Consider the following 13787-nt stretch of genomic DNA (forward strand, 5'->3'; position numbering starts at 1 on the left):
TATACTCTCCTATTCCCTGTTGTACCCTAGTAAAAGGGACAAGATCCAACAGGCAGAATGCCTTTAGTGCCCCTTTTATCTGTGTGTATGTCTTCCTTGTGGACATCTTTAGAAGAAAGAACTAGGTAACAGCTTCATGATGTGGAAAACCTTGAAAAACAAAAGCTTAATTTCTGTATCTCTCCAAAGGGAGCCCTTCATCTTTACACTGTTTCAGATCAAGTCAGCAAATACTATTTGTTTTTGTCTCATTCCTACAAATATTCTAAATGTCAACATTTTCCTCATGAAGATTGAGACCTGCTGGTTTTCTATGTATTGTCCACTTACCAATTTATTCCATGCATATTCCCTCACTTAAATGTCACTTCTTCTGAAAGAAATGTTTACACTTTACGTACTTGAGTAGGTTATGTAGTCTTTCTGAAGCCCCATTTTCTCATATGTAAAAAGGGAATAATAGACTTGCCCTGTTTTGTGTGTCTCCCAGGGATATTGAAAAGCACAAATAAAATAATGGATGCAAGAGCACTTGTAAAACTATAATGTACTATTTAAGTATAGGTGCTATTACTCAGCTATGCTTCAGTGCAAGAAAAACTGGTAGAAACTTGTCCTATTGACTTTTATGTCCTGAGGCTTTATATTTTATTCTATGCCTGCAGATTATGGTTATAATTATTGGTAGCAATAATTAGTATTATGAGTTGTTTGAAGTACTTTGAAAATTAATTAGCTATATCTCAGTATGGCAATAAGCTGACATTATAGTTTTAATGTCGGCCAGGTGCAGTGGCTCATTCCTGTAATCCCAGCACTTTGGGAGGCCGAGGTGGGCAGATCACTTGAGGTCAGGAGTTCAAGCCTAGCCTGGGCAACATGGTGAAACCCTGTCACTACAAAAAATACAAAAATTAGAGAGGCATGGTGGTGCACACTTGTAATCCCAGCTACTCGGGAGGCTGATGCAGGATAATTGCTTGAACCCGGCAGGTGGAGATTGCAGTGAGCCGAAATTATGCCATTGCACTCCACCCTGGGTGATCCAGTGAGACTCCCTCTCAAAACAAAACAAAACAAAAAAATAAAGTTTTAATGTCAAATGACTCTGAGTTGGAGTTTTTTTTTTTTGTTTGTTTGTTTTGAGACGGAGTCTTGCTCTGTCGCCCGGGCTGGAGTGCGGTGGCCGGATCTCAGCTCACTGCAAGCTCCGCCTCCCTGGTTTATGTCATTCTCCTGCCTCAGCCTCCGGAGTAGCTGGGACTACAGGCGCCCGCCACCTCGCCCGGCTAGTTTTTTGTATTTTTAGTAGAGATGGGGTTTCACCGTGTTAGCCAGGATGGTCTCGATCTCCTGACCTCGTGATCCGCCCGTCTCGGCCTCCCAAAGTGCTGGGATTACAGGCTTGAGCCACCGCGCCCGGCAGAGTTGGAGTTTTTTAAGTGTGAAGTCAGGTTGACAGGATAATGCCCCCTCAACCCCACTAAAACATTTTCACTCTAATCTCAGAACCTGTGCATGTATACCTAACCTGGCAAAAGGGACTTTGCAGATATGATGAAAGTTAAGGACATTGAGATGGATAGATTATCCTAGATTGTCAGGGTGGGCCCAACCTGACACCTGAATCTTTAAAAGTGGAAAAGGAAGGTGGTCAAGTGGGTCAGAGAGATGAGAAAGGAAGAGGACAGATTTGAAGTGTGAGAGGAGTTCAGCCTGCCATTGCTGGCTTTGAAGATGGAGGAAGGGGAAAAGCAGTCAATAAATGAATTTGGCTATAGAAGCTAGGAATTCTAATGACAGCTCAGCCACCAACTCTCAAGGAAACAGGGATCGCAGTCTTACAACTTTAAGGAATTGAATTCTGTTAACAATCCAAATGAGCGTGGAAATGGATCTTCCTCTAGAGCATCCAGAAAGAAACACAGCCCTGCCAACGCCTCGATTTTAGCCCTTGGAGACCCTGTTGGACTTCTAACCTATGGAGCAGTAAGATAATAAATTTGTGCTGTTTAAGATGCTAAATTTGTGGTAATTTGTTACGGCACCAATAGAAAACTAATGCACTAATGGACAACTAATCATGTTCATAACGAGATAACTTGTCCAGCAACCTCAATCACCCAGAACCCAGCAGTAAAATATAAACAACAAAGCAAGCAAATATTCTCTGAGTAATATTTTTCGCCAACTCTTTCAGCAGAGTTCAGTGCAGAAAATAAATCAGTCTAGATATTTTAAGCAGGAAAGAATCAAATGCAGAACATTGGGTATTTACAAAATTGTTGGAAGGGTTAAAGGAGCTGCTATGAAGAAGTGCCTGTGGGAATAACTCCCAGAACAGGGTGAAATTGACAACTTCAGATAAAAGACATTTTATATATACACATAACCAATGATGATTTGCAGAAAAGTTTGAATTATGAACTCAGTTTAAGAATCTGGGGGCTGAAGAATGAGTTGGAGGATTTCTTAAAGTCAGATAAATAAAATCCAGTTATTATGTTATGGTTAAGAATCAAAGTTGTTTTTTTTCTTGTTTGTTTTTGTTTTTAAATAAAAATAGATTTTTCAGAAGGGTGGAAGCTGGTGTTTTACCACAGAATTTTACGAAGAAACAAAGCATATCTCTAATTATTATTATTATTATTTTTGAGAGACGGAATTTCACCCTTGTTGCTCAGGCTGGAGTGCAATGGCACGATCTCGGCTTACCACAACCTCCACCTCCCGGGTTCAAGTGATTCTCCTGCCTCAGCTTCCCGAGTAGCTGGGATTACAGGCATGCGCCACCATGCCCAGCTAATTTTGTATTTTTAGTAGAGACAGGGTTTCTCTATGTTGATCAGACTGGTCTCAAACTCCCAACCTCAGGTGATCCACCAGCCTCAGCCTCTCACAGTGCAGGGATTATAGGCATTAGCCACTGTGCCTGGCACTCTAATTATTTTTAATAAAAAATTATATTTCAACAAATACATAAAACAGGCTTCTTCTAAAAAAAAAGAACCTAATCACCTCTTAAAGGTTCCATTTCATAATGATACTATTAAAATGGCAATTACGTTTCCAACACATGAATTTCTAAGGGACACATTCAAACCATAGCAATACCCAATACTTTAATAATGCATAGACATATAAAAGGCTCCTCCAAATCATGAGTGAACTTCTATTCACAATTGCTTCAAAGAGAATAAAATACCTAGGGAATCCAACTTATAAGGGACGTGAAGGACCTCTTCAAGGAAAACTACAAACCACTGCTCAACGAAATAAAGGAGGACACAAACAAATGGAAGAACATTCCATGCTCATGGACAGGAAGAATCAATATTGTGAAAATGGCCATACTGCCCAAGGTAATTTATAGATTCGATGCCATCCTCATCAGGCTACCACTGACTTTCTTCACAGAATTGGAAAAAACTACTTTAAAGTTCACATGGAACCAAAAAAGAACCCGCATTGCCAAGACAATCCTAAGCAAAAAGAACAAAGCTGGAGGCATCATGCTACCTGACTTCAAACTATACTGCAAGGCTACAGTAACCAAAACCGCATAGTACTGGTACCAAAACAGAGATATAGACCAATGGAACAGAACAGAGCCCTCAGAAATAATACCACACATCTACAACCATCTGATCCTTGACAAACCTGACAAAAACAAGAAATGGGAAAGGATTCCCTATTTAATGAATGGTGCTGGGAAAATTGGCTAACCATATGTGAAAAGCTGAAACTGGATCCCTTCCTTACACCTATACAAAAATTAATTCGAGATGGATTAAAGACTTAAATGTTAGACTTAAAACCGTAAAAACCCTAGAAGAAAACCTAGGCGAAACCATTCAGGACATAGTCATGAGCAAGGACTTCATGACTAAAACACCAAAAACAATGGCAACAAAAGCCAAAATAGACAAATGAGATCTAATTAAACTAAAAGCTTCTGCACAGCAAAAAGTTACCATCAGAGTGAACAGGCAACCATCAGAGTGAACAGGCAACCTACAGAATGGGAGAAAATTTTTGCAATCTACCTGTCTGACAAAGGGCTAATATCCAGAATCTACAAAGAACTTAAACAAATTTACAAGAAAAAAACAACCCCATCAAAAAGTGGGCAAAGGATATGAACAGACACTTCTCAAAAGAAGACATTTATGCAGCCAACAGACACATGAAAAAATGCTCATCATCAGTGGCCATCAGAGAAATGCAAATCAAAACTACAGTGAGATACCATCTCACACCAGTTAGAATGGCGATCATTAAAAAGTCAGGAAACAACAGGTGCTGGAGAGGATGTGGAGAAATAGGAACACTTTTACACTGTTGGTGGGAGGGTAAGCCAATTCAACCATTGTGGAAGACAGTGTGGCAATTCCTCAAGGATCTAGAATTAGAAATACCATTTGACCCAGCAATCCCATTACTGGGTATATACCCAAAGGATTATAAATCATGCTGCTATAAAGACACATGCACACGTGTGTTTATTGCGGCACTATTCACAATAGCAAAGACTTGGAACCAACCCAAATGTCCATCAGTGACAGACTGGATTAAGAAAATGTGGCACATATACACCATGGAATACTATGCAACCATAAAAAGGGATGTGTTCATGTCCTTTGTAGGGACATGGATGCAGCTGGAAACCATCATTCTGAGCAAACTATCACAAGGACAGAAAACCAAACACTGCATGTTCTCATTCTGAGCAAACTATCACAAGGACAGAAAACCAAACACTGCATGTGCTCATTCTGAGCAAACTATTGCAACGAGAGAAAATCAAACACTGCATGTTCTCACTCATAGGTGGGAAATGAACAATGAGAACACTTGGACACAGGGTGGGGAACATCACATACTGGGGCCTGTCATGAGGTTGGGGGAGGGGGGAGAGAGAGCATCAGGAGGAATACCTAATGTAAATGATGAGTTAATGGGTGCAGCACTCATATGTATACATGGCACATGTATACATATGTAACAAACCTGCACATTGTGCACATGTACTCTAGAACTTAAAGTATAATTTAAAAATTAATTAATTAATTAAAAAATAAAAAAAGAAATACAAAAGTCTCCTAAAGTAGCTTCTTGAGAAAATTTGAGTGACGATTACTAAATTAAAATATTCTTTATTTATTAAAAAAAATTTTTTTTTTTGACATGGAGTCTTGTTCTGTCACCTGGGCTGGAGTGTCATGGTGCAATCTCGGCTCACTGCAACCTCTGCCTCCCAGGTTCAGGCAATTCTCCTGCCTCAGCCTCCTGAGTAGCTGGGATTGCAGGTGCTAGCCACCACACCTGGCTAGTTTTTTAATTTTATTTTTAGTAGCAATGGGGTTTCACCATTGTTGGCTAGGCTGGTTTCGAATGCTTGATTTCAGGTGATCTGCCCACCTTGGCCCCTACAATACTAGGATTGTAGGCGTGAGCCACCATGCCCGGCCCCAACATATTCTTTAGATAATTATATGTGTGTGTATATATGCATAAAATATTGTGTGTATAATATACGTATAATTATATAAAATATGTAATGTATAACATAATGTATGATGTATACATATGCATTATATATGTATATACCTATATACTGTGCACATATATGTACATGTATGTACATATATGTATGTAATATATAATATACACACAAATACGTATATGTACATGAAGAATTCATCATTTTTAGCTAACAAAACAATTGTAATGGCCAACTGCTCCAGTATTTATTGATGTGATAGGAACTGCTGTTGCATCATCCTGAGAGCAGCTCGTTCAGATCTTTGTGACTATCTAAAGCCTGTTAGAGGGTGGAACAGAGAAAGAATCCAGAGGATTGGAAAATAAAGCTCTAACATTTCTCCCTTGGACATGTCCAGTAGAACCAGAATATCACAGTGCAGAACATCAATAGCTTGATGTCTGTTGCTACCAATATATATGTTTAAAAATCGTTATGGTCAATGTTGTATATTTCAGGATCTTTCTGGGACACCAGAACTGGCCTGTTTCCATCAACCTCACATGCCACATCAGCTGCCAAATGACACTGCCCTCAAAGCACACCACCATTTCACAATATTGCAACCATTATAGTCATTCTAAAATAATTTAAAATTTCATTTCATTTATAAAACCTTTCTGGCTTCTCTTAGACTAAAGCCCAACATGTTAAGCATGATTTGCAAGGCTTTCTGTGTTTAGTTCTCTAATTTCAATAATTTTATTCTTCATACTTCAACCGTATATTCAGTCATCCCTCATACTGAGGGATATGTGGGGGATTGGTTCCCAGACACCGGCAGATACCAGAATCTTTGTATATTCAATTTCTGCAGTCAGCCATATATGAGTCAGCAACTCATGTATGTATGTGGAAAGTTGGCCCTCTATATGAGGGTTTCGTATCCAGTGAATACTGTATTTTCAGTCAGTGTTTGTTTGAAAAAATTTGTGTATAAGCAGACCCAGGCAGTTCAAGGCTGTGTTGTTCAAGGGCCAACTATACTAAATTTTCAGTTTGCCGAAGTCACCATGTGCTATTGTGTCTCAGGACCTATGCATATGCTGTTCTCTACACTTTTTGGTTGCTTACCTAAATCCAAATCAGTTTCTTGTTCTTACTAATTGTTACTGCCTCCTGAGGTTTTCCCTGACTTGATCTAAACTGTATTGAGGTGTTGTTGTTATTAGTTGTTCCAATAACATTCTATTCTTTGTTACAATAGTCTTCATATTATACTTTTCTTTGGTTTTCTAATCTTCCCCGCTGTATTGAAGGCTCCCCCGTGGTAGGGACTGTGTCTATTTTAAGAAATAGTTCTATATTCCTTTCATCTAGCATATTTTCTGTCACTTACAATATGGTTAATAAATATTTGCTGAGCAAATTAATGACTTTTAGGCACGTTCATGAACAATCCTAGAACCCAGGGCACCCAAATTTAATAATGTAGTTTTTTATTTTTATTTTTTGAGATGGAGTCTCACTCTGTCGCCCAGGCTGGAGTACAGTGGCACGATCTCAGCTCACTGCAATCTTCGCTTCCCAGGTTCAAGCGATTCTCCTGCCTCAGCCTCCCAAGTAACTGAGACTACAGGCATGTACCACCCTGCCTGGCTAATTTTTGTATTTCTAGTAGAGAAGGGGTTTCGCCATCATGGTCAGGGTGGTCTCGAACTCCTGACCTCAAGTGATCTGCCCGCCTCAGCCTCCCAAAGTGCTGGTATTATAGGCATGAGCCACTGCACCTGGCCTTGAAATTGTAGTATTTCTGTATTGTCATTCTTCACCACTAGAATCAGTTCCATGAGGGTAGGAACTTTTTATTTGCTTTTTTCACTATTAATGTTCTTAGCTTCCAGAATAGTGCCTGGTATGTAGTAGATGCTGAATTATTCTTTACTATGTAAACCAGTAAATACATTTGGAGTTTATAGAAAGATATAGTGGACAATCATTTCAGGTACCATTGTGGTGATGTTTATGCCTATTGTTTTCTGTCTTGGAAATCTTAAAAGAGTCAATGAATCAGAATTCAGTATCCTGGGAGAGTATATTTGGCCTAGCTTAGACCACTTGCCCACATGTTGGTTATCAGAGGATTTTTTTCTCCACTTTTCTTTATTTTGTTTTATTAAACTTCTTATTTTGAAATAATTTAAAGTCTCACAGAAAAGTTGCAAATGTGATCAACCCTGGAAAACATTCCAGGGAAGTGTGGTAGAAGATAACTGCTAAGAGAGTGTTTAACTTGGCAGTGGTAATCATCATCAGCTTTCTAGAAAATTGTTTCAGAAGAGAGGTATGGGTGGAAATCAGATTGCATGACAATTTCAGAAAGTCTGATGTTTAACACAAGTGAGCTATGATCAATCGATTGATCCATCGATAGATCATAATGACATGACAGTGGCCAGGCATAGTGGCTCATGCCTGTAATCCCAGCACTTTGGGAGGCTGAGGCGGGTGGCTTACCTGAGGCCAGGAGTTCGAGACCAGCATGGCCAACATAGCAAAACCCCATCTCTACTAAAAAATGCAAAAAATTAGCCAGGCATGGTGGTACGTGCTTGTAATCCCAGCTACTTAGGAGGCTGAGGCAGGAGAATTGCTTGAATCCGGGAGGCAGAGGTTGTAGCAAACTGAGATTTTGCGCCATTGCACTCCAGCCTGGGCGACAGAGTGAGACTCTGTGTCAAAATAATAATAATAATAGTAATAGTAATAATGATAATAATAATCACAACATGACAGCAATGCATGTTCAAGGAGAGATTTTTATAAGGGGAAAAAGTTTATTATAGATCAAATGGGATGTTCCAGTAGAGTTGGAGATACACAGAAGTTAGGACTGATGGAATGCGACTTCTGAGGATATGGGCAAAGATGGAATCAAGCACCTAAGTGGAGGGAATAACCACAGGAAAGAGAATATATTTTAACCTGATACTGAAGGAAAGAGTTTGTGATATGAATGAGAAGTTTCAGGTGGAGAAGAGAAAGAATTTGGGGAAACTCATGTTTAATGCCTCAGGCTTAGTAAAGTGTTACTTAAGGAGATCAGTTTTGCTGACACAGAGGACCATCTTACCCATTAGAAGGATCTGTGTGGATCTCACCTGCTGTTATGTGGTATCCAGATAGAAAACTTGTTTTGTGAATGTATTTTTCTTACTTTGTAGGGATATTTCTTTTCTGTATGATGTTAAATATACCAAAGGACAGACTAGGGAGAAGGCAGTTTGTCCCCCACATTTGGCCCGTTCATTACAGTCACATGATGGTGTCATTGTGCCGCATAAGGTGAGTAAAGTATTTGACAAATAATCTTCTCTCCCTCTGTCTTCTTTTAAAAATCATTTCTCCAAAATATAAGACAATGTCATACTATAACAACCTGCATTGCTCACCAATCTTCATAGCATTTTGAAATTACTTTTTGAAACAGGAAAAGGGTATTTAGCAGGAAAAGATCAAAATATCTTATTCTAAGCCATTTTGCAAACCACAGTTAATATGTTTTAATCTAAAAAACACAGCGTGGGAGATTAGATTGTTTTTTTCCCCTAGAAATCCACATATAAAGTTCTAGGATTCTTATCTTTGGTATCTTGCTAAGTTGAATTTTAAATTCCCTGCTGAATTTAAAGGAAAAGAATCAATAAACTTCTGAATATATGGGACACATGTAACTAATACTAGTACCAAGGTTATTCTTTAATTTATGGTTATTTTAGAGATGTGTGCTCTGGTTAGTTTTTGTCATTTGCTGTGACCCACATTACTAATATTGTTATTTCTCCAGTCAAAATTTCTCAACTTAAAACACAGTATCTCTTTGGGTTAGGAATTAGGATTTGTGCAAGTGAATTTTTTCTCTATTAATGTATTCATTCTTTTTTTGTTTGTTTTTCTTTTCTTTTAAGCCAAAGACACTAACAGATACTTTGATTCCTGAAGAATTTCATATTGTGTCAAGTACGGGAGTTTCAGGTTTGGAGTGTTATGATGAGTGAGTACTATGATATGTAAAGAATACCTGCCCCAGCTCAGTGGCCCATGCCTGTAATCCCAGCACTTTGCAAGGCCGAGGCGGGTGGATCATCTGAGGTCAGGAGTTCAAGACCAGCCTGGTCAACATGGTGAAACCCCGTCTCTACTAAAAATATAAAAATATTAGCTGGGTGTGGTGACGGGTGCCTGTAATCCCAGCTACTGGGAAGGCTGAGGCAGGAGAATCATTTGAACCTGGGAGGCAGAGGTTGCAGTGAGCCAAGATTGTGCCATTACACTCCAGCCTGGGCAACAAGAGTGAAACTCCATCTCAACAAAAACAAGAAAGAATACCTGACAAGTTGAACTGTTTCCTCCTTCTCATATGTAGAAGAACCTGAGAATAGTACACTCATATTCCTGAGCAATATATAAACTGAAATGAGGAAACATTTGAGCCAGCCATCCTAATACAATTAAGAAAGATACAAATTGGCTGGGGCCAGTGGCTTACACCTGTAATCCCAGCACTTTGGGAGGCCAAGGCAGGCAGATCAGGAGGTCAGGAGATCAAGACTATCCTGGCTAACACGGTGAAACTGTGTCTCTACTAAAAATACAAAAAATACAAAAAAATAGCCGGGCGTGGTGGCAGGCGCCTGTAGTCCCAGCTACACTGGAGGCGGAGGCGGGAGAATGGCATGAACACTGCAGGGGGAGCTTGCAGTTAGCTGAGATCGAGCCACTACACTCCAGCCTGGGCGACAGTGCCAGACTCCGTCTCAAAAAATAAATAAATAAATAATTTTAAAAAAGAAAGATACAAATTTAAAAAAAGAAACAAACAAACTAAAAGTACTTAAAAGAGTTTGGGATGTTAGTGATTAAATTATTCATATTTTTTTCCTGCCATTTACTTTTGAATTTTTTTAAAAATGGGACTTTGTTTTGAATGCGTGACTATGCCCTTTAGGAAAGATTTTGAGCAATGATCATGGAGACAAAGGAAAGTAGCCCTCTGAGCCAGCATCTCATAATCCATGCTCCAGGACTTGGCTCCACATTGCAGACTCATCATCTTGTCGTCTTTGATTCCTGTTTATGGGATTGAAAATAGGATCTTGCTTTTATTTTCTGAAACAACACTTGAATGTTTTGTAGTTTAGAAAACAAGAACTTTGGACTAAGGTTTTATGATAAAATATCCAGCCGCTGTCACTCTTTTGATATTGTCTTTCCAATATGTATGTTATAATACATTGCATTTCATTGTGATGGTATGCTTCAGAACGATATTTTGCCCAAGAAAACCAAATGAAATTCATTTTTTGGGTAACCTTTTATTTTAATGTAATTTCAGGCATAAAAAGTTGCAAAAATGGGAAAAGGAATACCTACCTCCTCTACCTTGAGTCACTAGTTGTTTACACTTTGTCTCATTTGCTCTTAAACATACACAATCATGCATACACATGCACATATTTTCAAACTACCACCAAATACGTCAAGTATTTTGAATATTTTCAAAATACTTCTACCACCAAATACTTTCGTGTGTATTTCCTAACAACCCATTGGTTATAGATCTTATGATGACTTTTTTTTTTTTTTTGAGACGGAGTTTCGCTCTTGTTGCCCAAGCTGGAGTGCAATGGCATGATCTTGGCTCACCGCAACCTCCGCCTCCCAGGTTCAAGCAATTCTCCTGCCTCACCCTCCTGAATAGCTGGGATTATAGGCAAGCACCACCATGCCCGGCTAGTTTTTTGAATTTTTAGTAGAAACAGGATTTCACCATGTTAGCCAAGCTGGTCTTGAATTCCTGACCTCAGGTGATCTGCCCACCTTGGCCTCCCAAAGTGCTGGAATTATAGGCATGAGCCACCACACATGGCTGATTTTTTTTTTTGGGGGGGGGACAAAGTCTTGCTTTGTCACCCAGGCTGGAATGAAGTGGTGCGATCTTGGCTCACTGCAACTTCTGCCCCTGGGGTTCAAGCAATTCTCATGCCTCAGCCTCCCGAGTAGCTGTAACTACAGATACCCGCCACCACGCCCAGCTAATTTTTGTATTTTTAGTAGAGATGGGGTTTTGCCATTTTGGCCAGGTTGGTCTCGAACTCCTGACCTCAGGTGACCCACCCGCCTTGGCCTCCCAAAGTGCTGGGATTACAGATGTGAGCCACTGCACCCAGTCTTGATGAATTTTAAAAATTTTCATCATTTCTTCTGTATGATCATTATTTCTTCTGCCAATTTGTTAGTTGGCCTTTTTACCATATGGAATAATGGATTTCTATTTTATTTGATGGATTTTAATTCTTTACTATCGTTATGTTATGTTATGTTATGTTATGTTACGTTATGTTATTTTTTGGAGATAGAGTTTTGCTGTTATTGCCCAGGCTGCAGTGCAGTGGCGTGATCTCAGCTCACTGCAACCTCCACTTCCTGGTTTCAAGTGATTCTCCTGCCTCAGCCTCCCGAGTAGCTGGGATTACAGGCACACGCGACCATTCCCGGCTAATTTTTTTATTTTTATTTTTATTTTTAGTAAAGAGGGGGGTTCACCATGTTGACCAGGCTGATTTCAAACTCCTGACCTCAAGTGATCTGCCTGCCTCAGCCTCCCAAAGTGTTAGGATTACAAGTGTGAGCCACCGTGCCCAGCCCGTTATTTTGATGCTCAAATTTTTCCAGATTTGGCCCATGGCCAAACGCCGCTCCTTTAAGTTGTTTCTTGTGTTCTTTGCACATGTCCCCATGATTATTTGAACACTTATTTTCTGGCTCGATAAGATTTCCAGGTTCGTCTTGTATTTTCCAACTCCAGCCCTGGAATGGGTGGTGAGTCACTTCTCCAAGGAGTACTGATTCCTTTTAGTGGAGAATGGTACTTAGAAACCAAGATTCTGGGGGTTAGTTGTGCTAATTGATAAACAGGCTAGAAAATTTTCTTAAAATAACATTTACCTATCTTATTTATTGTAGCAAATACACTACTCTCCTCACAGATAGTGAAAACAGGCTATTGCTCTTCCCATCCATGTAAGTACATTTATTTTCTCAAATCTTTCTCAGAAAGAATACCTATATACATACATATTTCTTGGTACTTTATTAAACAAAATTATTAAAATTATAGCAGCAACCCAAGACAATAATTGCCTATAATTTCATCATCTAATCAGTGTTTTCGTTTTTACAATTGTATATTCAATGTTTATGAATTTCATTTGTCTAATTGCATATTCAATTTTACATATTTACATATACAGCATAATATTTAAATACTATAAAGTACTTTTATATTCTATATTTAACCATTAGTATTTCTCTATTTTGCTGTAGTCTTTTCTTTTCCTTTTCTTTGTCCCTTTCTTCTCTCACATTGTGAGGCAACCAATGTTAAAAATTTGATGTTTATCTCCCCACATTTTTTCTTTTGCTATGTTCTTACACTCCTATGTGATAGGTATATAGAATTTTTTTGGGGGAAGCATTATTTTCTTTTATGAAAAGGAGAATCATACTATTTGCATTTTTCTTGCTTTTTTCTACTGTATTATTGGTCTCCCAATAGATTAGGTCTAATGCTTAAAATGCCATTAATATCCCAGAAAGCATATATATTCTCTTTACACATATTATATTCTTTCTTTTTGCCATTTGAGAATTACTTGTTGCAATGTTAATTGCATAAGTCTGCTACCTCAATTTTTTAGGAAACCTAATAAAAGAGTAGAAGTGGCCCAGCTGAATGATGTCATGGATACTATGCTAGAGAGGGCTGGTGTGGAAAATCAGGAATATACAGGACCAACTAAGGTAATTGCAAAGCTGAATGCAACCTGGTGGCTAAGAGCATGCACTCAGGAGTCAGATTGCCTGGGTTAGAATTCTGACCCTGCTGTATATTTGCTGGTAGCCTTGGACAAGTCATTTAATGTATTTGTACCTCAGTTTCCTCATCTGAACATTGGAGATAATAATATCACCTACCTCATAGGGTTTTTGTGGAGATGAAGTGACATAATAAATGTAAAGTGCTTAGAACAGTTCCTGGCATGTGGTAGACACTGTATAATTAATTGTTAGTATTATTATTTCACCAAATATAAGGTATCATTGATTGTAAGACCCTTATTATTTTATGTAACACTAAAAAACACTGCCAGGTATATTTTTAGTAGAGATGGGGTTTCACCATGTTGGCCAGGCTGTTCTCAGACTCCTGACCTCAAGTGATCTGCCCACCTCACCCTCC

General features: G+C 38.9%; 1 protein-coding gene across 1 annotated transcript in view; it reads left to right on the forward strand.

Moving 5' to 3' along the window:
* Window positions 1-13787, forward strand: part of AXDND1 (axonemal dynein light chain domain containing 1) — a 185197-nt gene that overhangs the window by 4752 nt on the left and 166658 nt on the right. Inside the window, exons 5-8 of the mRNA XM_026447899.1 lie at window positions 8710-8830; window positions 9454-9539; window positions 12512-12568; window positions 13246-13348. Of these exons, the coding sequence (XP_026303684.1) occupies window positions 8710-8830; window positions 9454-9539; window positions 12512-12568; window positions 13246-13348 (367 nt within the window). The remainder of the gene's footprint in view (window positions 1-8709; window positions 8831-9453; window positions 9540-12511; window positions 12569-13245; window positions 13349-13787) is intronic.

Source organism: Piliocolobus tephrosceles, chromosome 1 (assembly GCF_002776525.5).
Source record: "Piliocolobus tephrosceles isolate RC106 chromosome 1, ASM277652v3, whole genome shotgun sequence".
Classification (NCBI taxonomy): Eukaryota; Metazoa; Chordata; class Mammalia; order Primates; family Cercopithecidae; genus Piliocolobus; species Piliocolobus tephrosceles.